The 27585-nt window shown below is 41.0% G+C and overlaps 1 protein-coding gene across 3 annotated transcripts in view; it reads left to right on the plus strand.

Annotated features, from left to right (window-relative positions):
* The window catches only part of Daw1 (dynein assembly factor with WD repeats 1), a 40638-nt gene extending 13500 nt beyond the window's left edge, over window positions 1-27138 (plus strand). Inside the window, exons 3-13 of one of the 3 annotated variants that reach the window (XM_048459321.3) lie at window positions 610-754; window positions 2276-2334; window positions 3321-3443; window positions 7590-7689; window positions 11394-11501; window positions 14174-14280; window positions 15587-15689; window positions 16835-16949; window positions 23004-23080; window positions 25886-26048; window positions 26765-27138. In XM_048459321.3, coding sequence (XP_048315278.3) covers window positions 610-754; window positions 2276-2334; window positions 3321-3443; window positions 7590-7689; window positions 11394-11501; window positions 14174-14280; window positions 15587-15689; window positions 16835-16949; window positions 23004-23080; window positions 25886-26048; window positions 26765-26799 — 1135 coding nt within the window. In that variant the 3' untranslated portion in view covers window positions 26800-27138. The remainder of the gene's footprint in view (window positions 1-609; window positions 755-2275; window positions 2335-3320; window positions 3444-7589; window positions 7690-11393; window positions 11502-14173; window positions 14281-15586; window positions 15690-16834; window positions 16950-23003; window positions 23081-25885; window positions 26049-26764) is intronic. The other 2 variants (XR_015737589.1, XM_087904948.1) reach the window with 2 other exon arrangements.
* Window positions 27139-27585: the final 447 nt, after the last annotated feature.

Below are 27585 nucleotides of genomic sequence, written 5' to 3' on the forward strand. Positions count from 1 at the left end.
CCATTTCTGTGTTCCAGGACCCTAGCCAGGATTCCATAGGTCATCTGGTCTCCCTAAGTTCTTCTTGGCTGTACAGGTTGTTGATAGCCTTAACACTTCTGAGGAGTACTGGTTACTGGGTTTGAAGACTACAGTTGAACCTGTGGTTTCTTCAGTAGAGAAGTATTGCACAAGGCTGATGGGCTGTCAGGGAGTGGGTGGAGGTTAAGGTCAGAGGTTCCCCAGTGAAACCCATTGTGAGTCCAGAGGGATTCTCCATAAGTTAGAGTACCCAAGATTCACCGTGTAGGAAACCCCCTGCAAATCTCCTCTTGCACAGGCAGAACCAGCTTGTAACGTGAACCAGTAACAAATGATTCAAAAAAAGTCGCAACCTTTGGTCTTCAACTTTTTTCTATCAGCTCTGCCTCCACCTACCCAGAGGAGCACAGTGATTACTGGCACTTGCACTGTGTATCCAGCATCTGGGGATTCAAACTTAGTCCTTCACGCTTGTGTAGTACATTCCTTTACCCACCAAGCCATCTCCCCAGCTCAAGATAACATATTTCTTCATGTTGTGAGCATAGATACAAATTTGACATGCAAGTGTTTTGGGGTGAATTTCAGTACTGATGTCAATAACCTAGTGGAAGAGATCCAGAAAGTGGAGCCTCTGATCACGGTGTCTCGGACGCAGCAAATCAGACTCCTGGTCCAGCGGCTGCAGGAGAAGCTCCGACAGCATTGTGACCATAACTTCTACCTGTTCAAGGTAAGGAGTGCTTATGGACACCAGGACCACAGCTGCTGCTACCTGCCAAAGGCATGCGTAGGGACACCAGAAAGGACAACGTGGATGCATTATTGATTTCTCTTACAAGTAATATCTTACCTTAAAACATGTTTTTGTTTGTTTGTTTTGAGTTTCTCTGTGAAACAGTCCTGGCTCTCCTGGAACTCATTCTGTAGACCAGGCTGGCCTTGAACTCAAAGAGATCCACCCACCTCCACCTCCTGAGTGCTGGGATTAAAGCGGGCACCACCACTGCCTAGGTAGATTTTTTTTCCCTAGAAAAATACTTACTTATGGTTTCAGTATTTCACCTGCATTTGGCCAAGATTAACCTTCAGTAGGTATTTGTTTAAAGAATGAATGAAGTTCAAAACACTAACTTCTTGAAATATCCAATAATGATTTGCAGCAAATTTGTGTTCCTTTTTAATCAAATTATTAAAATTGTTTTCTAGTTACCAATACTTCTAAGAAGTTGTATTTCATTTTCCATTTTCTGCTTTATCGTGAATTAAAATACAAAGCAGAGACTTGTTGACCAAATGTTGTATAAATATGCTGTTTTTCTCCATGGTTTCTGACTAAATTAAAAATATAACAAATGTGTCCGTGTAATTAATTAAGAGTGATTTTTTAAAATAAAATTAAAAAAATTCGTTCTAAGACTCTTCATGTTACATGGACTTATGTTTTATAGTATTATCACTATAATAAATACTCTTTTATTTTGCATTAAGTGGTTCTACCGGATGTAAATGCTCAGGTTCTCCTTTGTTCTCATCTGTTCAAGGTTCCAGTAGATAAGGAGCCTTAGGCTTTATTTTTTCCTCCAGCAGGTGGCACTGTTTAATTACAAATATAAGCTGAGTAACTGCCTAGACCCTGTGAGTTCTTGTGTAAGGGAACATACTTGATAGCAAAAAAGGGAAGCTATTAATAGCCGTACCCTGGAAGCAGGCATATCTGAAGCTGACTCACTCTAGCTAACCACTCAACCAATAGGTTATTCAATTACTATATTTGGTTAATGAATATTCATTAAGCTCCCACTAACAGATCAAGATAAATGAGGCATTCAACTTGAAAAGAGTTTTAGGATTAAAAAAGTAGCAATGCATTGTAAAATGTATTTGAAGCATGTTTCAGTTTTTTTCTTACATACAAATCTCAAATATCCATAGAGAACCATATGTAGCCCGTAGAGGACAATGCTATAGTCTGAATTCTTCTTCAGTAGCCATAATTTATCTCAACGGTAAATGGGTATTGATGGGCAGTGAAGAGTTAATTACTTTTTGCCATTATCTGTGGCTACTGAGAGTGTAATTTGTCTTTATCAGAGGTACACTGCTCTTTTATTCCTAGTTTTCTTGGCTATTGGATCTTGTCCATTCTACACATGTCTAAGCACACCTCAAATGTCACCATTTGTTTGAAGTTAAAATGTATATGTTTTATTCTGTGTGAGTCCAAAATAAATGGTGTTTCCTTTTGTCGAAGGTTCTCAGAGCACACATCCTGCCGCTGACCAATGTGGCACTCAACAAGGCAGGCTCGTGGTAAGGTCCCCTTGTTCTGTTCTTTTTAACTTATAGCATTAAAAAAAAATTGAACATTTCCAAGAAGTTCTCAAGTAGTGCAGTTAGTTACAGACCGGATGTGCCCATCTCTTGGACTTCCAGATTCTGACGGCTACAGAGGAGCGTGCCAGCTCTCACTCCCACAGGGAAGCCCAAGTTTCCTTTGTGTATGTGTGATTTTGTGTGAGAGGCACTAGGAGGTGTCATCGAGTACTACAGCTGAGAGGAAGAAGATGCAGAACAGTCCTTGGGTGTCAGAGTCTTTGCCTGGGTTGTAGGAGCTGTCAGTCAGGGGCAGGCAGCACTGTGATTGGTTGGTACGTGTAGGTTCAGAAAGAGCCGTTTCTGTCTAGTTCTGTTTTGGTGTATGATGTAGGAACCACCAAGGCCATATTCAGAAAATGCTTTGATGAGCTTGGGATCTGAGGGTGGTTAAGAAAGGATCATTTTGGTATACAGACATGCAAATATGCCTTTTCAGTCTGTGAGGATTGCTGTCATAAAACAGCACAAGCTAAATGGCTCTTGAACAGAAAGGTGTGCATTTTGATACTGTAGAATGTAATGACAGAGTGTGTGTGGCGTGTAGGGAAAGAGAGGGCCAATGATAATGTCAAAAGTTGTGATTTGAACACCTGGGAGCAAAATTCTACTCACAATGAAGTATTTGCAGCTGCACAAAAGGCATTAGAGTCATTATAGCCCACACTTTAATTGTATAAGAATATATATTATTGGAATAGAGCTGGAAGATTGACTTTTTTATTGAGTAACTTTTTAAGTCAAAGGATTTGAGAACTGTTCTTTGTTTTGAATGTATGAGTTCCAACACTAAAAGGCATACCAAAGGATAATGAAGGGGTTATTATCCAGCAGGGTAGGAGGAACACAGAAAATATTGAGGCATCCATGAGCAGAATGCCTGTCATTTTCACTGTGTAATGTGGTCATGTTCTTTGTGTTAGCTTTATCACAGGAAGCTATGATCGGACGTGCAAGGTGTGGGACACTGCATCCGGGGAGGAGCTGCACACCCTGGAGGGCCACAGGAACGTGGTTTATGCCATAGCCTTCAACAATCCTTACGGGTACGCTTATTTCATTCCCTCACTCCTTGCATCCCACCAAGGGGGACACGGGATTAACATTTATTGAGTTTCTGCTATGTTCCTTGGGAACCTTCTCAAGTCTCTTTCAGTGCTTACTGCCTTTGGGACAGGCATCAGATTTATGAAGGATTGGAAGCTGGGGCACCCTTTTCGGGGATCACTGTGTTAAAGAGTTAGCTGGAGTAGTCAGCGATGCTGACTCCTGCCCTTTGAGGTTCTGGAGAAGCGACTCTTACTAATGTACAGGATTGTACTCGTGGCTCTGGAGAGTGTGGCATGCATCTACTGCGAAGTATGGTTTCTTTCATTTTTAAGTGAGCATTCAGCCTTGTGCCACAGAGAAAAATCTGCATATAGTAATATGCTGAGTTACAGTGCCACGAAGAGCAGAGGCCCCCTTTCAGGTCAACCTTTGGTTAGCTGACTCAGCACATTAGGCGCCATCTCTGATTTTTCCCATTGCATGTTTCCAATGCCCAGGACACTGTGGGAGTTTGTAGCCACAAAGCTACCCATCACTGTGTTTGACTCTTCTGTGGTGAGAGTCTAAGCTTCTCAAAGGGTAGTTGCATGTCCACGAACCTGTGCTTTCAATCATAGATTTGGAAATTAGTCAGGGATTTAATTGCACAAATTATCAAAGCAATTAAAAATATTACTTTAACTCGTGAAATGCAAAGATGAAAAGAGAGTTGCTGTCTTCTATGAAAGCAGGAAGGGAAAGGTTTGATAAAGTTCTTCCTTATGATGTTGTAAGAGCCAATGGATTTTGTCCTCTCAGTGTATTTAAAGTCTTTAAATTTCTCATCCTATCTAAAATCTAGAAATACTGGTTCAGTTTAGTTTTTAAATTCCAATTTTTAAATATATATGTTTAAAGTTGAAGATTTATATATGTAATTATGTATAAATTATACACACACACATGCACACACATGTGCGCGTGCACACACGTGCACACACACAGATGCCGTGGTGCAGATGTTGTGGTCAGAGGATATTTCCCAAGATCCACTTCTCTTCTCTCACCATATAGGGGGCCAGGAGATGAAGCTCATCTCAGGGTGGGCAGCAGGGACCTTACTCACTGAACCATCTCGCCAGCTCCTCATTCCATTTCAAAGAAAACAAGGCTGGGAATTGTGGGAATCCAGTCAGATTTCTGCAACCCAGGTGACTAATTCACTGACCCTGGACCCATTTAGTGAGTTCAGAGACCTTGGCTTTCTGTCATAGGAGTGCCACATGGCTGTATATATTTGAGTAAAATTTCAAAATAGCGTTTTTTTTTTGTTTGTTTTCTCTTTCACAACCGATCCCTTAAAATGACCTTTTCCAAATTAGTGAAGACTGTTTGAGGAATCTGGTTTATTTACGATCTCACCATGATAGTAGAACAAAACAGTACATAGTTTAAGGGCTAAGAGAAGGAAACCAGGGAGATTGCCTCTGGTTTGGGTGTCTTAGGGTGACTCTCATAAAGCCTAAGCCTGAAGGTGGAAACCTGGTGACGGATACCAGGGCGAGGGGTGGGAGCAGCTTGGGCTTTTAGTCACTTGCTGTCCAGCAAGCCAGGCTGTTCTGAAGTGACTGTTTCTCACAGAGGGACACAGGACTGAGGTCGGTTCGTGCTGTGGAGGGCACATGCTCTCCTGCAGGACTGGACTGCTCACAGAGGCTTGTGAGCACAGGAAGGGAACTGTGGAAGTCTTTTTGACAAGGAGTGTTCTGGCAGGCGGAAAGGGTCAAAGGGGCATGGGAGGAGGCAGGGGACCAGCCTTCACAAGGCCTGGAGCCTGCTTTGACAGTCTGGCAGAGGGAGACAATGGAGTCTATAAGATTGTTTGCACTTAAGCTAGCAATCTTGCCTCACAGTTAAAACAATCAGTATGTGGGCTTCTCGTGTCATTATGTCTTTTAAAATACACTCCCAAAATACATGAATTATGATGGCAAATCAACTTAAATTGGCATTATAAACTGATTAACTGTGCAGAAAAATTAACACTGAAGCATACATTTTTACATTGCAGAGAATGATAATTTTTATGGTACCTTATTAAACTAATCTGTAGCATCAAAAAACTTCCACTGAAATTACAAATGATATTGTTTCAATACTGGCGTAATCTTTAATTTTAGTAACTACTTTTTAGTAGTTTATTTAACAGGCATGATATTCTGAGTGTGATCAAATCTCAAGCTGCCAATGTCTCTTAGTCTGGAGCCCAAGTGCCCTAGAATGCCAGGAAGCTTTCGGACATTCTGTGGGTGTTCACCAGGATGAGCTACCCTGGAGCATCCACAGAAACGTCCTTGCTTCATTTAGTGAGAGCAATTGCAGATGAACTGGGTGGGGGTAGACTGGGACCAGAAGAAAAAAGCAAGACATCAGTGTTTGTCTGGACAGATGGAAGTTCTCTGCCTGTCGTGGGCACTTACAGTTTTCTTTTAGTGTATGTGACATGGGCCTTGTGGCCCGGTCCTTATGGTCCACTCCTTATGCTTTTGAAAAAAATGAATTTTCAGTAAGTTACTGCGATAATGTGATACTAATAATGATGATGATAATGTAGGAACTGTGGAGACCAGAAGAGGGCATTGGATCTCCCAGAACTGGAGTTGTAGGCAGCTATGAGCCACTTGATGCTGGTGCTGGGAATTAAACTCGGGTCCTCTTCAAGAATAGTGCAGACTCTTAGCTCCTTAACTGTCTCTCCTGCCCCAAAATGTGGCTCTCTCTTGTGGGTTCTGGGCCTTGAACTCATGACTTGTGCTTGTGAAGCTAGTACTTGGCCAACTGAACCCACTCTTCTACTCCCAGTATTCTGCCCTGTGAGTCTATTCCCTTTAAATGTTTCTGCAACAGGAATAATTTGGTACTATTTATTTTCTCAAGGACTCATTGAGGTGGAACTTCTCAATATCTTGTCAGCCATGTGCTTTCCTAGATTTTTCTCTGTGACTTCCCCCTTTTAATTTAGTGTTTCCCTTTTGGAGGCCTGTAATAAAGTTTTTCTGGGTCCACACAGCTAAGATCTCATTGATATCCATGAAGTTAATTTTCTTTTTTCCTTTATATTTGTGGAAATCCCATCATGTATTCCAATCCCACTCACCTCCCTCCCGTCTGTCTTCTACCCTTGCCACCTTCTACCCAGATCAAAGCCAAATTGAAAAGGAAAACCCCAAACCAAACAAAATAAAGAAATTAGACAAAACAACACAAAAACAAAAATTAGGAAAAGAAAAAGAAGAAGAATCTTGTCGTGGAAGCTGTAGTGTGGCCGGCCTGTTGAGACTCACAGTTTACCCTTTAGACTATTCATCTAATGCCATGACTCATTGGTCTGGTTCAAGGCCTCTGGTTTCTGCTCCACCACTGACAATGGGCTCTCACTGGGGCTCCGCTTGGATATCCTGTTGTCCTGTGTCATGGAGGTTCTGCTGCTTTGGATCTGTAGGTTTGTTCCCTTCACGTGTTCCAGCAGTTCATAGATTTGGTGGATGTTGAGCTGGGGCAACTCATAGCCCTGGTTCTGGGCCAGGGTAGTAGCTGGATTGGCCAGCTTGCTAGCGTTCCCTCATCTTTACTACTCTGGAGTAGTAGCACTGCCCCGGCTACCCAATGCAGCCCACAGACATGAGTGGGGCCAGTTCTCCGGCTCTAGGGCCCTCAGATCTGGGTTCCCCTTCACTCTTATCACCAGGACCAGCTCCACTGTTTTTTCCAGGCAAGGTGCAGGACTCCCTCTCTCTCCATTGCTTTAGGGATCAGCTCTCCTACTCTCACACCTTCTGGACTGGCTCACCTGTGCCCCTGACAACAGGGTCAGCTCCTGTGTGTTGCCTAGGTGGGGTGCAAAAAAAATTGTTTAATTGCAAAAATATATTCATACCTTTAATACTACATCTTTAACATTCATACATATGACTGATACCATTAAAAATTAGCCCTTGATTTTGTTATTCACTGGTGCACACATGAAATTGCTTCTTATTTCAACGGTGCAGTTTATGCCTAAGTAGGATGCTAGCCACGTGCCAGCACGTCTAGTCTTAGTCCAGTGTATCATGCAATGTGGCTGACTTTGATTCTAAAATCCAGACTTTTAAAATTCGCAGTGACAAAATTGCCACTGGGTCATTTGACAAGACCTGTAAACTCTGGAGTGCCGAGTCGGGAAAGTGTTACCACACCTTCAGGGGCCACACAGCCGAGATCGTGAGTACAGTTGACATTCTGAAGACTCCCTCATGTTGCTCTTCCCCTTAGGACTCAGTAGTGAGAGTGGTGGTTGCTTCTATATTGCGTTTTCAAACTTTGACCCAGTTTTTTGTTTTGTTTTTTTTTTTTTGAGATTGCATGGATTGTCCTTGTACTTTTCACCACCTAAGATTTAACCACTCACAAGTATGGGTAGGGTAGTCTGTGAAGACTATAAGGAGCCATGCGATGTGATTTACATCTGAGTGAGGAGCAGTCCCCCTCTCTGGTTTTCACTTAACTATCACTAGAGAATTGACTCCATGAGAGTGGATGAGCTTATCACAGTAGCTGTAAGGTAACATCTGTAATCACGTTGAATGTACAGGCTGATTACTTCATGCATTTCAATAGGATTCAGACTTGAACAAGTCATCTAAAACTCTAAGTAAATGACTTTCACTACTGGGAGGCCCTTGTCTCCTATCATCTTTATCCTGTCTTATGGCAATTCATAAGAAAACTAGCACCCCGTGAAACACGGATGGCTCTTGAGAACAAGCAGGCTGTTTGGACTGGAGCAAACTTGATTTTCATCCACCTTCAGATTCCGGGCATATTCATTCAACAGGAGCCCATGGTGGGTTTAAGGTACTGTGCAGACAGGAAGTGTGGCAGTTACTCTTTGGGGGCACATACTGTTCTCATGACATTAATATGTAATAGCTTAATTTTGCCCCTTAAAGTCCCCATTTTGGGGCACAGTTAAGGAAACTGAGGCACTGACAGTAGCTTGGGCAAAGGTGAAGAAAGTAAAAATCTTTGTCTTTAGAAAACAGCTATGTCTCCAAACTTCCTTAGAATTTTGAAAACACTTTTATTTGCATAGAATTCCTATTAAGACAGTCATATAATTTCATGGCCCACAACATCTATCAAATAAACACTAAATGCTAACCATGTGTGAAGAGTCAGAGAAGTAGCTTAGTTGGTAAAGTGTTTGCTTGGCCACATCACATGGCCTTGGGTTTAGTTCTGAACATTGCATAAGCTAGAGGTGGTCAGGGATGTCTGTAATCCCAGCACATAGGAGATGGAGGAAGGAGAACCAGACCAAAGTCATTCTTGGCTACGTTTGGAGTTCTAGGCCAACTGAAAAGAAACAAAACAGAACTCCAAAACTCTCTGTACATGTAATCTGAACAGTAGTTGTGGAATGCCTGATGGAATTGGATGCAGGGTTTTGTTATTCAGAACTTTTCATTTCAGCAGAAGGAGTAGACACATCACTGAATAGGTTCAAAGAGTTGTCATTACTGTGCAAGAAGTGTGTGGTGACCTCTGTGAGGCCATTGGAGGGGGAGAAGTCAAGTGTCATTGACCAGGGAAGAGGCTCAGAAAGAATGACAGAGAAGAAGCATGTGCTTTCTAGATGCAGGGATCAGCTCTTCTCTGTGTCCAGAGCTACACACACAGGGGATGTTTCTGAGAATTCAGATATCTCTTTGTGATCAGAGAACTCAACCTTTTCCTGCTATGGAATGCATGGAATATTGTTGACAGAGAGGTTTATTCAGCCAGGCTAAAAATGATATGCCATGTAGCTGCCTGTAGGGGATAGATGCACTAAACCTTGCCAGTAAGCCACAGCCATGTGGCAATACACAGATCAATATAAATGGGTTAATTTATGATATAAGAGTTAGCAAAAAATATTGACTAAACAGTATTACAATTAATACAGATTTCTGTGTAATTATTTTGGGAGCCTGGGTGGCCAGGAAATGAATAAGTAGACTTCTCCAACAAAATATGCCTTCTACACTTGGTCCAGCATGACAGGCAAGGGGGCGCTTATGATGCCCAGCTTGTTTCTGTACATTTATATCTAGCCAAAGAGAATATTTAGTGGAAGTGAATGAGTGGAAGAGGCAGGCAAAAGTCATGTGGCAGATTTAAGGGGGCTTATGTAACATGAGGGGCTGGGTTGCTTGGTGGGGTTTCTGTCCCGCCCAGTCCCCCAGCCATTTAGCCCCAAAGAAAATCACACAGAGATCTCCATAAGTTATAAAGCTGATTGGCTCATTAGCTCAGGTTTCTTATTAGCTCTTATGACTTATATTAACCAATTATTCTAATCTATTTTAACCATATGGCTCTGTACATTTTTCAGCTGGCAAGTCACATCCTGCTGTTTCTGTGATTTGTGCAGGACTGGGAGGAATCAGCTTCATCCTTCCCAGAATGCTCCTGTTCTCATTGCATCACCTCTACTTCCTGTCTGATTTTACTGCCTATACTTCCTGCCTGGCCAATCAGCATTTATTTAAAACATGACTGACAGATTACAGACAATTCTCCCACACCAGGCTTATATGATGATGTACTAATAAATCTGGGCATCATCTTGCGAGTAACGAATGCAATTCCTTTGAGGCTTTCTAGCTGGAAGGGCTATACCTGACTTGTTTCTCTAAGACTATATTTTTAGCCCTGTGAAGGAGAAATGGGAGGCCTGTGAGACCAGAGGTCTCTGCTAGCTGAGGGTCTTAGTGCTATCCAATCAATCCATGATGAAGGCTGCCCTAATGCAGATGAGAAGGTGAGAAGTGTTAATGAAGTGGAGACAGAGGAACTTGGTTACCACATAGGTCTGAGGAACGAGAAAAGGGAAATCCAGGATGATTCCTTGTTTGGAAGTTTATGTTATTGGCAGTAACAGTCCCTAATTCCATGCATAAGAGGAGACCACATAACTTTTGATCATCAGACAGATTGGGGAAAAATGCCTATACCATCTAACAAGCCTCTTTTATCATTGGCTTACTATATTCCACAACATCACATCCAAAACCAGCAAGATGATGCATTAATAGTGTGGATCCCCAGACTAAAGGAAGAAAAGCTCTCAGAATTACTTCACCAGTCACTAATATATTGATTTTAGCTTCCACATTAAGATGGTGAGTCAGGGAGTGTACATGATTCCAAGTTCGATAAAGTTAATGTTAGGGGTCGTCTGCATGGAGAGTGTACTTGATAGGTCGAAGGCACCAGTGTCGGGCATTCTAGAGGTAGTGATGCTCCCAGTGTCATCAGTTGAGTGGTAATGATAGACCAACCAGGAGATGAGGCAGAAGTCTCAAGGAAATGAAAGAGATCCTGGGACATGAAAAAGATGGCAAGCGAGGAAGAAAACTGAGAGTGTTCGTGAATTTTAACCAGAGATGGACTAGCTGGTGGTGAAGATATAGTCAGAGGCACAGTTCCTAACGGCAAGACCAAAGGCATGGGTATGGGGTTACCAGAAAGACTGCTGGAAGGCCATCCAGGACACGGCATTGACACAGTGAGCCAGAATCAGAGTTAATTGCTGGAGAGCATGTTCAATGGGACTGCGATCATAGCTACAAGAACTCAGAGAGCCCCTAGCAAGAAACTCACAAGAGATAGGCTCTGCTTTGGCTCTCATTGTTCTGTCTTCTGGAAACTGTGAAGAGAATCAGCCACAGAGCAGGCCATATGAGAAGAACAAGGTCTCTCTTTAGGAGATTGCTCAGGATTCTGCCTGGAGATAACAGGTTTCCCACTCTGATGGCTCGGTGTGTTCTTATTCAAACTATTGAACCTAAATCTGCTGAGGTAATTGCAAGAGTTTCAAGGCATAATTAATTGTCCAAGACATCATGTTTCTAAAGTTCCCTCCATTTCATGTATTGTAGGTGTGTTTGTCATTCAACCCACAAAGTACATTGGTTGCTACTGGAAGTATGGATACAACGGCTAAATTATGGGACATTCGGAATGGAGAGGAAGTGGTCACTCTCACAGTATGTCCATATTATTAATGAGCCTATCATCTGTGTTAATTGTTAGTTGTATTTGGTTATAAAGGGAAGACTATGTTAAAAGAAGTTTTTGAGCCACTGGCATTTAAACTGTGGAAGATGCTACAGTTGGTTTGCTGACTCCTGGGACAGACTCAGGTGAAGGTGCTAGAGAAAGCAAACTGGCTTTTGTTTTTTTATTTTGTAAACCAAATAATCTTAGCATCCCTTGTCAATCTGGCTGAAAAAGAATTGGTAGGGCTGTTACTGCTTGGAAGTCGCCCAACTGAAGAGCCAGACTGGAAGATTCCTTTGAAAGTATGGTCCATGCGCTCCCTTGCCTTTCATGCCCCCCTTCTGGGTTACGTAGAATTACGTAGGGACTGCAAGCTCAAAGACCAAAGGGCAGACCCGCATGGAGGATGCCTATGGCTTTTTGTCTTGCCTGTTCCCGCCACGTGTTTGACACCTTCCCATTGCCTGTCCCTCTCCATTTCATCCCACCCAGCCCAAATGGCCACAAGTGAAATAAAATAACTCCCTATGTCATGAGTGGGAACCATCAGATTGTGGGCCTGACTTCCTCATTCATTTACATCTGTAAGTGAATTTACAAAACCCAAACCAGACAACACAAACAAGATACTTTGTCTAAGAAAATTAAAAGTAGACTAAGGCAAGAGGAAATGGTATCAGTATTTTAAAACTTATTCCTACACTTCTTTTTTTATTTTTTTTTTTAAAAAAAAGAACAAACATTTGAGGACCTAGCATTAGTAACATCAGCATGACACAGAATTTCTTGACTGTCTTTTCCTTTAGAAACACGTGGAGGGAAATTTTCATTTTATTTGATTTCAATATATTTTTCCTCGTACTAACTCAGCTATGCCTGTTTGACACACCGAGCCCTGTTCTGCGCATGCACCTGCATGCCGGTCTGCTGGTGGAAGCAACCTGTGTGCATGCCCCAGATTCAGATGCTCAGCTATGCTTTACCTTGTCAGCAAATCAATTTGTCAATGAGATTTTAGATCATATTATCTACAGATGCCATCAAGGGCTGATCAGATATCTCAGTGGGTAAAATCCTTCTGTGTAAGCATGGGACACTGGGTTTGAATTCCTTGTACTCATATAACTCAGGTGTGATGACCCAGATGTATAAACCCAGAGCCTGGGATGGTAGAGACAGATGGGTCCTGGACAGCCAGCCTAGTCCAACAGCCAGCTCTAGTTCTAGTGAGAGACTCAGTCTCAAGAATACTAAAGGGAATTGAAATGGAGAAAGATATGAAGTTGACCTTTGGCCTCCACAAATTCCTCCACAGGCAAGTGCACCAGCAAACGTGTTCACATATACATATACCACACATACATACACACATACATATATGGGGGAGGGAGATCACATATACATACACTACACCCACACCCCCCCCACGCATTCCCACACACATACATATATACATACATGGAAGGGAGGGAGATCACATATACATATACTACACACACACACACGCATGTCCACACACATACATACGTACATACATGAAAGGGAGAGCGATCACATATACAGATACTACACCCACACTACACCCCCACCCTCCCCCCACATACACACACGCACACGCACACACACACACACACACACACACACACACACACACACAGTTCCTAGAGAGATCCTAGCAGTTCAGAGGTTGAGACATGAGGGTTGTGTGTTCAAGGCTATAGTGCAGAAGCAAAATAAACAATAAAACAAAATGAATAGAAATAAAGGTATTTAATTGTGTTTATTTCCTGAAACAGTTAGGAAACTGAAACTCATATCGGAAACAAGACCTTCTCAGAATCTGTTGCAGGAGGACCGTCTTCATATTGTCTCATACAGTGGGCTTCTCAGGTTTAACCTGTGAGGAGAGAAAGTCAGGTCACGGGCAGCTACCTATCCTTGACCAGTGATGTGGAACTGGTTCTCCACATCATATTATTCTATGAGTTTCCTCCATTTTGAAGTTACTAGATTAGCCCGTCTACCGTTTTCTTTTGCCCACTCATTATTTTCATGATTACCCAAAAACAGCCCTTCTAGTCTTTCCAGGACAATGGGAAAGATCCCTTCTAGTTCCTCCAAACATATTCTTTCATTTCTAAATAACCCAACCCTGCCCTACAACATTTTCATTGTCCTGCAATGGGACTGATTGTAGCGTGCAAGGCAATGAACTTTGCTGATTTATTGTGCATATAGCCAAATTCTGCTCTCTCAATCTCCTTGTCACCCTGCAGAGGAAGCAGTGCCATGTGCAGCCCTTCCTACCCTACCCCAGCCCAGCCCAGTCCATCCCAGCCTAACCCAGCCCAGCCCAGCCCAGCCCAGCCCAGCCCAGCTCAGCCCAGCTCAGCCCAGATCAGCCCAGCCACGCCCAGCCCAGCTCAGCTTAGACCTGTCCAGCCCAGCCCAGCTCAGCTTAGCCCTGCCCAGCCCAGCCAAGCCCAGCCCAGCCCAGCCCAGCCCAGCCCAGCCCAGCCCAGCAGGATTTCTTGCTTCTCAATGCACCTCTCTCCTCTCTACCATCTTTTGGATGGTACTGTACTCTTATCTACATATACTGTCATCTATGTGCTTTTATATACACATGTATATAAGACTGTATCTGTTCTTTTCCCAGGGTCATTTGGCAGAAATCATTTCCTTGTCATTTGACACCTCAGGAGACAGAATCATCACAGGGTCCTTTGATCATACAGTTGTAGTATGGGATGCCAGTACTGGAAGGTAATTTTCTACATATTTTTGACCTGAGTCAGAGGTTAAGACGATTCTGTGATACACATTAGCTTAGCCTTACCGAAGTTGTTTGTAATCTAAATTCTGCGAGAGTATGATTCAAATACGGACAGTGGTGGCACACACCTTTAATCCCAGCACTCGGGAGGCAGAGGCAGGCAGATCTCTGTGAGTTTGAATCTAGCCTGGTCTACAAGAACTAGTTCCAGGACAGACTCCAAAGCTACAGAGAAACCCTGTCTTGAAAATAAAAAAAAAACACAACAAACAAACAAACAAAAAACCAAAAAAAAGAAAAGAAAGAAAGCAACAAACAAAAGCAAAACAAAACAAACTGAAAAACAAGAGTATGGCTCATACTTGGTTATTTTATGGGTTTTAGTAATTTGCCTGCATGTATATATGAGCACCAAAAATGTGTCTGGCACTTTCATGGTTGAAAGCCACCATGTTGGTGCTAGGAACTAAACCCAGGTCTTCTGGGTGAGCCATTTCCCCAGACTCCAGAGCTGATTCTTCAGTGTTATTTTGGAGCCATGAAATAAGGGATTTTCCAAAATTGTAGGCAGATGTTACCAAATGGCAGCATGGAAGGAGAATGCTACGAAGAGCTTGGCTGCATAGCTGTTGTGTGTCCTTTGTACTGTATAATCAAGTTTCACATGTATGGGCTTGACCGTGTGTGCATATGCTGTTTACCTGACAGAACCCAGGGCTGTGCTTCTCAACCTTCCTAATGCTGCGACCCTTTAATAGAGTTCCTCACATTGTGGTGACCCCCCCACCATAAAAATAATTTCATTGCTACTTCATAACTATAATTTTGCTCCTGTTCTGAATGGAAATGTAAATATGTTTGAGATAGAAGTTGGTCAAAGGGGTTGTGACCCATAGGTTGGGAACGGCTGATCTAGAGTCACTTGGGAAGAGAGACTCTGGGTGAGGAATCATTTTGATAAGGATGATCTCTGGACATGTCTGTGGGGTTACAACTAACTTGCTTGTTAGTTGAAGTAGGAAGACCAACAGCGGATGTGGGCCCTGGCCGGTGTTCAGTAAAGAAAGTTCGCTGAGCAGAAGCAGAACCAAGCAGGCAACATGGGGTGTGGGGTGTACTTGCTTCCCTGTGAGAAGTGCCCAGCTGTCTGACTCCATGCCTTGGTCTTAACCTAGAGTGATGAGCCCAATAATCCCTTCCTCCCCTGTACCACTTCCTTCAGGACGGTTTGTCACAACAACAGAAATGAAGCCAGGGCAATCTCTTTTACTGGCTGTGATTATTTCTGTCTTGTAGGAAGGTGCACACTCTCATCGGCCACTGTGCTGAGATCAGCAGCGCCTTGTTCAACTGGGATTGCTCTCTCATATTGACAGGCTCCATGGACAAGACCTGCATGGTGAGCTCAGAGTCTGCCTTGCTTTGCACTGTGTCTCTCTCCTTTATACCCTGTCAGGTGTTCATCATAACACTAGCAGACTTCCAAGAGTGCATGCTGTTGTAGGAGGCTGCTCAGTTGCCTGTTCATTTACCAACTGCCCATACTCCCAAAATAATCACACAGAAACTGTATTAGTTAAATCACTGCTTGGCCCATTAGCCCTAGCTTCTTATTGGCTAACTCCTACATATTAATTTAACCCATTTCTATTAATCTCTGTATCACCACATGGCTGTGGCTTACCAGCAAAGTTTTGGCATGTCTGTCTCTAGCGGTGGCTCCATGACTTCTCTCTGACTCTGCCTTCTTTTTCCCAGCATTCAGTTTAGTCCCCCCCCCCCACATCTAGCTAAGTTATATGCCTTGATGCAGGCCAAAGAAATTTCTTTATTCATTAACCAACAACAGCAACACATAGACAAAAGGACCTCTTGCCAGCATGCCCTTAATAATAATAAATAATAATTGCTAATTTTTATTTCATGTTTTCAGTTTTCTAAACTTAAAGAAACTATAAGGTGATAAAACAAGTCTGAAAGGTCTTGTTTGGAAAGCCACGTTAATTTTATTCAGTGTCCTGCTGTTTATTTAGTATGCTTTGATAGGCATGGTCCTCAAGGAGCCTCAAGTAAGTTTCTTCCTGTCACTGCATCTCTTCTCTTCAAAACTAATTACGGAGAGGTTATAACCACTTTTCACTTAATTTTATACAAATAACATTAAAATCTCATGGTGGATGTACTTTTGTTTCCTGTCATCACAGTTTGGGAATCAAGCCCCTAGTAATCTGAAGTCTTTGTCACAGAAAAAAAAAAAATCCCTTCATACCAATCCCCAAAGCACACCACTCAGGATGTTTTTCATTTCCTTATGTTGTAGAAAATTCTTAGTGGCTCTGCTTTGATTTTTCTGTGACCAGATGGTTGGCTGTGGTCTTTGGTTATAAATCAAAGGGAAATTAACTAATCAGAGAGAATTATGTGTTTCCTTTCAGCACAGGTATTTAGCAAGTCACAATCATATCATGAGATCACTGGGCATCGACCCACTTTGGGGAGAAATTTCATTACTTAGTTGTTGGTTTCTGTCTCTCTCAATTTCAGTTGTGGGATGCTACAAGTGGAAAATGCGTAGCCACCTTAACAGGCCATGATGATGAAATACTAGACAGCTGCTTTGATTACACGGGGAAACTTATCGCAACGGCTTCTGCTGATGGTAAGTCATCTGTTCACATATCTACATTATGAAGGAATTTATGTTTTCCTTGGAAATGGTGCCTGACTCCGTACCATGCTCCATCTCCCCAAGAACTTACAGTGATCAAAACCCATGTCTTGTCTCCACGATGACATGTATGTCACCACAGTGTGTCCTTGTCACATTCCTTTTGTGTGTATGTGTTATTGGGGGTTTGAATCTAGAGTTTTGTATGAGCTCAGCAACACTTTTCCACTGAGTTATAGCCCCTGAGTGTTATTTTGAGGTAGGATATCTCTAAGTTGTCCACGTTGGACTTGAATTTACTCTATGGTCCGGCTGGCCTGAACTTGTGATCCTGTTAACTCAGCCTCTAACTAGTGAGCATGACTGACTGTATCATAGATTATGGGTCAATGTTGCATTCTTAATAATCACATGTGATGTTCTTACATTGCCTGTGTCACCTTGATAGAGCCACACATGTCTCTACAGGTCTTAATATCTTCTGTATGTATGGTGCAAAAAGTCATCTTTTTGATGATTGTGTATAATGTTCCATTTTTTTGGGATTATCAACTTGGTTACTATTGACGTTACCAGAATAAACTGCATTAACTCTGTCAATAATGTACTGTCCCACTATGTCTGTCAAATCCCTGTGAGAAGCATATCCTACAGTATGATTCCATTACCTTGCTCATAGACAAATATAACATCTTATTATGTCATCCTCTGATGACCATGTATGTTTTTGAAACTTCCTAATTCTGATTTTGTACCATTGGCCTGATTGTCATAAATGATGCTGCCTGCTAACTACAAATGGTGCTATAATATTGTGTGTCCCAATCCTTGATTACTGCACAATATCCATAAAGTCTCCTTCATGTCTGTTTTGCCGCCTTATGCGCTTGGTCATCGCTTTTGATGAGGATCAGTTATGGTACTAGACTGAACAGGCAAATAAATGCCTATGTATGGTTTAAGTCTATATTTCATCTTCTGAAATACCAGTTATGATGCTATGTACTATGTGAATGACATCTGAAAATGTTAAATGTGAAGCTGTGTCAAGCCATGCTACCTTCTTTCTATCCACAAATGATAGTACATTGTCATCTCACTGGTGATCACACGTGAGAATCTACAATGTCAACCAAACTCTATGGATGAGCATGTGTTATACCACAGTGTATTAGAGTCATATGTAAAAAACACCTTTGACTCTATGGTAAATTCATGTCAGGTTACTTTCCCCTTTTACTTTATCTACCTTATGATACTTGCGTGCAGTATATCTGTCTACATGATCTTGACTAGTAGCTTCTTACTCTACATGATGCAATATATATCTTCTCTCTCTATATTACTATATAATATATTATTATATATCTATATATTACTTCTATATGATATAATATGTATCTTCATGATCTTTGCTGACAGCATATTATTTTAAATGATGCTGCAATATATATATATGTATATGTATGTGTGTACACATGATGTCTAACAATATCTTACTCTATACAATCCTGTAGTATTTGATATTTACTGCAAATATCTTACTCTATATAATACCATATATATACATTATCAATATTGACAACATTTTACTCTATACTCTCTACAGATAATATCAGTATCACATAATCCATTGAATAATTGCAATATATTATGTATGTGTTATCTCTGTTACAACTGGGTTTATTATCTCACTGACTGTATCAGTTATGCATAATACTTGTGTAATCTTCTTAAATATCATACATGATGCTACATTAATATGTCATCTCTTTGCGAATTATATGACATTATATGTCTACACAATTTCTGATAATTATGCATGATTCTATTTTGTAGGCAATGTACACGACAAGTATGTGTCATATTACAGTGTATGCTTATCCTTTAGAATACTGCTTATGGCACTGTAGTTTGACTACCTCGCCTCCTTGATAATCATGTGTATCCCTGCTACGGTATAGGTGAAACTCTCTGATGGTACAGAATGATGTTTCAAATGTCTGCTCCATCTCTATGACAAAAACACTCTGTGCTTCATATTTAAATTTTGTGACATGGTATGGTCTTAACTGTGATATATTGTGACAACTATGTGATGTCTTGCCATTATTCACATCTCCGATAGCATTGTAGGCATGAAGACTATTTTCATCCGTTCTTTTTTAGTAATTATATTATATGATTTATGATCTCCATGATTTCTCAAGTAACATTCTATTGTGGCTCATCTGCTTGATGACATATGGAGCCACCCTATGCATTAGTCATGACCTTCAGCATCATGTGTGCTGTCACTATATACTTCTTTTGGGCAGCCATAAAAATTGGCATTTAAGCTGGGCATAGTGACAGCCCCCCTTTAATTATAGCAAGGAGATCCTTAGCTATGAAAGCCCCTTCTGAATTCTTCACACGGTAACTATTAGGTAATAAATAACCTACTAAGTCTTGGAAAACTTGTTGCATGTAGCAAGATATAGAGATTTTTATCGCTTTTGCTTTTACATTTTATTGTAGTAGTTTCTGTATATGGAGTAAATAAAAGTACGAGCTAATTGCTTCCCATACCCACAACCATAAAGCATTTTATTTCTTCCATTAGACTGGACTGGGTAATGGGGTGGGGACCATATGTGTGAGCTTGTTCTGAGCTCTGTATTTGTGATCTATATCTATTCTTTGGCCAAGACCACATGGTCCTATTTACTGTGGCATAAAGAAAATATTTGTATCAGGAAATAAAAGTTCTCCAAATGCTGTCCTTTTAAAAAATGATTTTAGTTCTTGTTAGTCCTTACTTGCTTCCCTCATTCTTTCTTGGTTATCATGTTCCTTAATTTATAATAAACAGTCTAAATATGTCTCATAGGCTTCTTCTTGACTAAAGGCTACTGGACTGTGTAAATTTAGGAATTTGTATGCATGAACTCAATATCATAAAGCCAATCATGGAAATACCATCTCTTATAACATAGGTCTGTAACTTTTGAACAAGAGTTGTCATGGGTAGGGGATAGAGAAAGGGCTAAGAGATAGGCAGATCTCTGTGAGTCCCAGGCCAGCCAGGACTACACAATGAGACCCTGTCTCAAAAACAAACAAACAAACAAACAAACACAAATGGTATTTAATGGGTCCATGCCATCATTCAGATATAAATGCATGATGCTCTAATACAAATCATCTCTTATGCTGCTGCACTTGTTTTTGATGTTGTTTTAACAGCTAGGCTCCATACTATATTGTGTTATATTCTTGATCACAGAATCTTCCCTGTGCCTCATCTCCGGAAAGACCACAGATGGTGGCAGGTACTGTCACTATTATCTTCCCTATGACCACATGTGACACTGCATTATGTCTCCATGTTCCCAATAACTACGTCTGGTGATACTCTGTGTCTGTCTGGTCTTCCTGAGTCCCATGTATCAGGATATGATCCAAGGCCTTGAAAATGGCCTGAGATACTATCTCATCATCTCCTTGAAAACCATAGTTGGTGAAATGTTATCTGTCATATTAGTTTATTATCCACTTATGATGTAAGAGTATGCTGTAGGTTTATCTTTGATGACAGTTTATTAAATTATAGCATATATACACCATCTTTTGATTACTCAGTGACAATTTAAAGCATGTCTGTGTCAGTATGGTGCCTTGTTATGCATGCTGACAATGTATCATATACACTATGAGTTTCTGGTCTTCTTGGACAAATATAATGTGATACTACATATGTTGTATTTTTTTTAACCAGGTATATTGTTTTCTATTCTCTATATCATAACTTTAATATTCTATAAATACCATATTCCTAGTGATCCCATATTATGTTATACTGTTTCATCTTACCTCCTAAAACCCTGTTATGATATTACACCATATTCATGCAGTCTTCTTTGACTGTACTGATTTCTATAGTTTGAGCTTTGACAGTAGTGAGACAAAACATCACACAACTTTATACAGTTTATTTTGAGTATCCATATGCTGATACTGTATATGTCTGTATCATCTCATAAAGATGATGTTTGAACTCCACATTCAACTTTGGTTCTACAATATGTCATGATATTTTCTTTATGTATATGTGGTACCATGGATCTGAATGACATATTTCCTTCATGTGTTCTGTCACACAAAACAATGTATAATCACATATGTGGATATGTTCTTTCTATGACAGTTTCTGGTACCATACATTATGCCACATACTGGCTGTTTTTCCTTCCTAGTGATGATTCATAAGGCTACACTAACTGTCATGTCCTTGAAGATCTTAGTGATGCTACGGTTTCTATGTGTAATATGATTGACATCTTGCATGCTTCTCACTATGTTCCCATTATTTAGTCATGTAGCATGTGGCTTTGTATCATGTTTGTCCTGTCACTTTAAAATATGCATAAGAGTGGCTGGATAGATGTCTCGATGGTCAAAAATGCTTGCTGCTCTTGAGAAGGGCCTGGGTGTGGTTCTCAACACTCAAGTTGGGGAACTCACAACTGCCTGCAATGTCAGTTCTGTTGGTTACAGCCTTTTTTCTTGTCTCCACTGGTGCCTGCACTCTCCTATAATACCTACATGCAGGCACATACAAATACACCCAATTAAAAATAATTTTTTAAACAATCTGCACAGGCTATCATACTGAGTGCACAGCATGTCCTTGAGAATAATGTGTGATTCTACACAATATTGCATAATCACAACAAACACCTGTGGGCTTTAGGTTGGGCCTAGTCCTTGATAACACTGCATGAAGTTGTGTGATGATTCTCCTCACTACTCCCTTAGTTCATATTTCAGTGTAACCACCTCTGTCTTTCGTGTATGATGCAAGCTATATCCTGTGTCATGCCTTTTTTTTTTTTTAGAGTAATGCGGAATGCTATACAGTCTCTCCTCTTTCCGGATAAGCACATATAATGTGTGCACTGGCTTCTACATCATGCCCTTGAAAACTCTCCATGATTTTATGTCATGATTTTATAACTGTGGATAATTCAACATGTTCGTCATGAATTTATGTTATGGAAAGCAAGACAGCATATAATCATCCGTACATATTTATTACACAAACTGTTAGGTTGCATAGAATATTGGAAGTCGCTCAGCAGCACTTGTTGGGGGAAGGGTTGGAGGATTAGAAATCTGAGGAATGAAGAGTTTGCTAAAGTCTAAGCTCATGTCTCATTTTTATTTCCTCGTTATCTGCTGCCTATTCTAGTAGCAATTCTGTTCTGTTCTCGTTCTACAAATCATTACTTCAGAAACAATTTCTTTTTGTTTTGTGGCATTCCATAAATCTCTTCTGATTCTGTGATTTTTAAGAAGTGTTGAGATTTAGAACACTCTTGTTTTTTCTTGGTTTTCTCCAAAATGACAAACGTTTATTGTTTGAAGTTCAGGAGTTTGGATTAGTTGGTTGCACAGAAAAGGATAACACCAGCTGGTTTAATTGCTATTCCCCTTTGGCAACTGAGGGAGTTAAGTGTACATAAATTAGCTAAAGAAGCTTGTGTCAGGACACAGTTAGGAAATTGTGAAGGTGGAATGTGAACAGCAGTCTGACTTCTGACTTTTTCATTCTGTCTTATACATAGCTATGCTGTCAAAGGGGTGTCTGTGCATCACAGTATTTATTTCAAGTCCCTCGTCTTCCTTTTTAAGTTGCCCCACATTTTTGTGTTACTAGATTGTGAAGCAGTTCAACTGTAAGCCTTCTGTTTGTGAATATACCAATTCTAAAATGACATTAAAAATCACTTTATCTATTCCATTTTTTCTTATTCCACATATCACACCTTCTTCTACTTGGGAGCCCAGGATCTTTTCCAATAATGTTAGAGTCAGAGAGCAAGTCCTGTCTGTCCAGCCTCTTGTGCAGTGGGACAACCTTCATTTAGAAGGTTGAGCATGGGTATTGACACAGGAAGGACAAGCTCAGGGCAGAGCTCATTTGTCAGCGGATAGACTTTAGGTAATGAGAAGTCCTGCATTTCAGGTAGATTAATGTCTATTCCAATCCCTCTCCAAAAGGGACAGCAAGAGTTTACAATGCGACCACAAGGCAATGCATAACCAAACTGGAAGGCCATGAAGGAGAAATCTCAAAGGTGAGCTGCCATCGCATTTGGAACTGTGTGTTTGCTGTAAAAAATTAATATCGTAGGATAACAGAGGTTACAAGTTAACCCCCCGCCGAGTTAACTGATCAGAGCTTCCCCTTTAAGATAACAACATATTTATTAATATGTGACAGGCAGAGAAGTAATATTCCTGGTATTAAGTAGCTTGAAGTAGAAAGAACCTAGGTAAAACCAAGTTAAGTGAATGGAATGGTTTATTCCTGAGCCCTCACTGAGTCTAAAATGCTGTCTAATGTTGCTGGAGCTACTGAGTTGAGTGGCCGAGGAGTCATCTCATTGGACTGACTCATGTCATATCTGCATTTGAACACTAGTTTAAGACAAATTTCCATGCAAAGTGACTGAAAACACCACTTGAAGCAACTGATAACACCTCTCCTGAAATTGTCTACCCTTTCTATTTCAATCAAATAGATTCCTTCCTATTCACTATCTTTCCTGCATCTGTTACTGACAGTGGGTTTCCTGTTACACAGCAGAGAGAAGTGAGTGAATCAGACTGAACTTGGCCTACACAAAGCTGATGTATTAGGAATCCAGGAATTTCAGTTAGTTTTCCCTTCAACATACCAGCAAGCTCATTGACTTCATAGAGAGTAGAGCTGCATTTAGTTTTGGTCATGTAAAATGTAATTTTTTAATAGATCTTACGGTGGTTAGCTAGGCATAGTGACATATGCTTGTAATTGCAGCAGATTGGAGAGAGATGCAGGGTATCAGGAGTTCAAGGCCAGCCTGGGCTACATGGCACCTTGTCTCAAGCAATCAATAAAATAAAATAAAATAAAATAAACACTCATTACCCTTCCCTGACAAGGAAAACATAGGTGTCCTCAGACTAAAATATTAATGTCTCTTTGGTTACATCACCCTGCCCTAAAACTCAGCTACCTAAGCCTTTAATTTTAAGCTTATCCTCTCTGATTCAGCAAAAAGAAATGACATCCTAAACATTTTAAAAGCATAAACAGCATTGTTTTCAAACATCAGCAAATATTTAATTAGGTGAAAATATCCAACTCAGCAGTTTAAGGAGCTTGCCAAGTGCTCTTTTTTCCCAGTTCCAGTAACATACAAGTTTGTATTATGCGAAAAAGCATGCAGGGCCTCAAGGGTTCTGGAAGTCAGTTGTGATGGAAGGGGTGATGTTTGGGAATATTTAACAAAGTATGAACCTATCCAGGGCTGTATCTCAGGGCTTTATCGGCCACTTTTTAGAAGTGTTACTGAGCAGAGCCACTCAGTGAGAGTCTGAGGTTTGTGAGAATCTAAGGTTTGTATGCGTCCTCAGGACATGGCAGAGCTTGCTGGGACTGAGTGAAGGCTCTTGCCTCCCAACTCAGCCCCAGTTCATGGTTTTGTGTGTGAGATTTTATCTGCCCTTTCCTTATGAAATAATAGCTTGTTGGCTTCAGAACCCTGACGGTTATAGCAAGATTCCAGCATTGCCCCTGTGCATATTCCTGACCCTCCATCCGCTACCCCTGTTCCTGGTGGCCATTGCCCCCTGGCTGGTAAGTGCCCTGGTATCCAGACAATGGATGCTGCTGACCACTTCATGAACTGAGAGGTAACGGAGTGGCAGAAGGGTATGGAAAAGTAGGGCATGCAAGGGCAGCCCGGGTCATGTTCCTGAATATAGCTACCACCATGTTTGATATTTTCCCTCAATGAGTGTGTATTTGTCTTTGTGAACATCTGACTGTAAGAAAATTTTGAATTCTAGATCGATAAATTGTATGCATGTTAAAAAATATATTGCTCATGAAATTATTATCTGATGATAATATTTATATGGAGTACGGAGCTTAAACATTCAGTACATATTCATTCACCAACACTTAGAACATCAGTATATATTCAGTATGTACAATAATGGACTTATTATTACATTTTCATACATGTGTATAATGTATTGAGTTCATAGTTATTCCCATCACCTTCCCTTGTCCCCCTTCCTCTTTTGTAGACCACTTTCCTATTTCCAAGTAGCCCTCTTCCTAGTTTCATGTACTTGTGTATGTGACCCAGTGAGTTTCATTAATAGCTTAGAGGAGTGTTGGTAATCACCTTTTGAGAATGTCCCCCATCCTAGGCATTTTTCAGACACTGGTGAGACAGTGATGAGAAACAGACATGCCTTGTTCTCCCCACATCTTCAGTCCCAGTGGAAGTGGCTCAAGTCATTGTCTTGTGATCACAGGGGCTATCAGAGGAAGGCAAGAGCCAGCGGCAGGTGCCTCTGCCACTCAGATCCTGAAGAACACCTTGTCCAGGGGAAGCATCCAAACATGCTATCTGTAATTGATGCATTTTGGGTGGCAATAGAAAAACATCCTCTTGTGGTCCTGGGTGTCTGCTCTTTCTGCGACACAGATGGAAAGGGGTTCTGTGTGGTTTTCGTGGCAGAAGCTTGGGTGACAGAGGTGACATTGGACTTTGCAGATGTTTGTTTTTACAACCCCGTTCTGCTTCTCTTTAGGGTGAGGAAGAAACCATGAGTCTTTGGGAAGAAACTTTTGGGGTATACTCAAAGTATACAGGCACTTTGGTCTTTCAGGATTAGAACTGTGAGAATGTAAGCAACTAAACGTTAGCATCTAGGTTTCAGTTTTCAGATACTAGTGCCTAGATTTTTCCCATTGGGAAGAAATTGTTCTAAAAATAAATACTAGACCAGAGAGAAGATGGGTGCTCAGTCCTCTGTTTGCTTTTGGAAATCTATTGTTAACCCAAACTTCAACTTGTTTTTATCGCTTTTCTGTCTTGCAGATCTCTTTCAACCCCCAAGGAAACAGACTCTTGACGGGGAGCTCTGATAAGACAGCCAGAATCTGGGATGTTCAGACTGGTCAGTGCCTCCAGGTCTTGGAGGGGCACACTGATGAAATATTTTCGTGTGCTTTCAACTATAAAGGAAATATAGTTATCACAGGTATGGGAGAGATACACACCACAGCACTAGTTTTCCTTTTAAATTATCTCCTAGACTTCTGAAATGGATGCTGGGAAGAGTTCACGCTCAACCTCTGCCCAGTTTTCCAAGGACCTCTGCTTTTTCTGGAATTTCATTTTACTCCCATTACTGAATTTTTTGTTATTATTTTTTAAATATTTTGAGACAGGGTCTTGCTATGCATCCTGGCAATCCTCCTGCCAGAGCTCCCCAGTGCTCGGGTTGGAAGTACTGGCCACCCATGCCAGGTTGTCCCAGGACTCATAGGAGTGTGCTCTGCCATTGATGGCAATTGTTTGTGACTTCATATTCCGTTGCTCTAGGTCAGATAGCCAGTTAAAAACTTGTGGACCTGGATACTCTACTTTTCTAGTGGTCACTGCTCAGCTGACGGTAGTAGACACCAATAATGTAAACAAGTCAGGGCATTCGTTTTCCAATTAGAGATGTGAAATTTAAATGTCTTTTTCTTGGCTCTTCCCTACAAACGTGCTAATGTGTGGGGAAAAAAAATAGGCACTGGACGCTTTCCCCAACCATCAGCCGTTGTGTGACTTCCTGGTGAGCTGTCCTTTGGAAAGCCTTCCATTTCACACACGGCTGAGTAGCAGTGACCCAGGAGAAAGTCCACCCGTCAAAGAGCAGGCATCTGAACTACGATAAAGGGGAAATGATCGTGCAATTTGTTTCATCAGGCAGCAAGGACAATTCCTGCAGGATATGGCGTTGATTGAAGGGCTTTGCTGTGGAACTTGAACTCCCAGAGAACAAGTGAGCCTATTTCCTCACCCATGGAGCGGCCTGTCCTTCACGTACACGCGTGACCATGAAAACTGGTGGACTGACATCATTTCTTAGTGTTATCATAAGTGATGTCAGGAGCAAGCATAATATGTGGTAAATGCCACTGATTGTTTTATTTGTGCTTTGTGTTTCAAAAGCATCAGGATACTGATAAATAAAATCAGAGTGCCTTTACAGTACTTCTTCCAGATTCTAGGATCTTCTAGATTCTACCTGAAGGTTGATGTTTGTGTCTCTTCAATAAATATTTAGACAAAATTTCCTACGAATAGTGTTTTATTATATGTTTGGAGGGTAAGATAATAAAAATGAAATGATTCTCACCAGAAAATATATTCTCCATTAAAGTGGCATAGAATACATGTAGGTAGCTTTATCTCTAAGAATGTGTTCAACAGAATAGATATTCAGATAAGTAAATTTATAAAAACCCAAATGAAACATTGACATGTAAGAAAAAACAATCAAAGTTTTGCTAAAATATTGAAAACATCTTGGGGTGCTAGAGAGATGGCTCAGCAGCTAAGAACACTTACTGCTGTTGCAGAGGACCCGGGTTTATTTCCCAGTACTAATAGCAGGCAGTGCACAATGGGCTGTGATTCGAGTTTCAGAAAATCTGACATGGTCCCCTATCTTCTGCGGTCACTTGCATTTATGTGGTACACATAAATTCATGAAGATACACACACACACCTTTAAAGATCCATTG

Source organism: Myodes glareolus, chromosome 1 (genome assembly GCF_982192425.1).
Source record: "Myodes glareolus chromosome 1, mMyoGla1.1, whole genome shotgun sequence".
Taxonomy (NCBI): Eukaryota; Metazoa; Chordata; class Mammalia; order Rodentia; family Cricetidae; genus Myodes; species Myodes glareolus.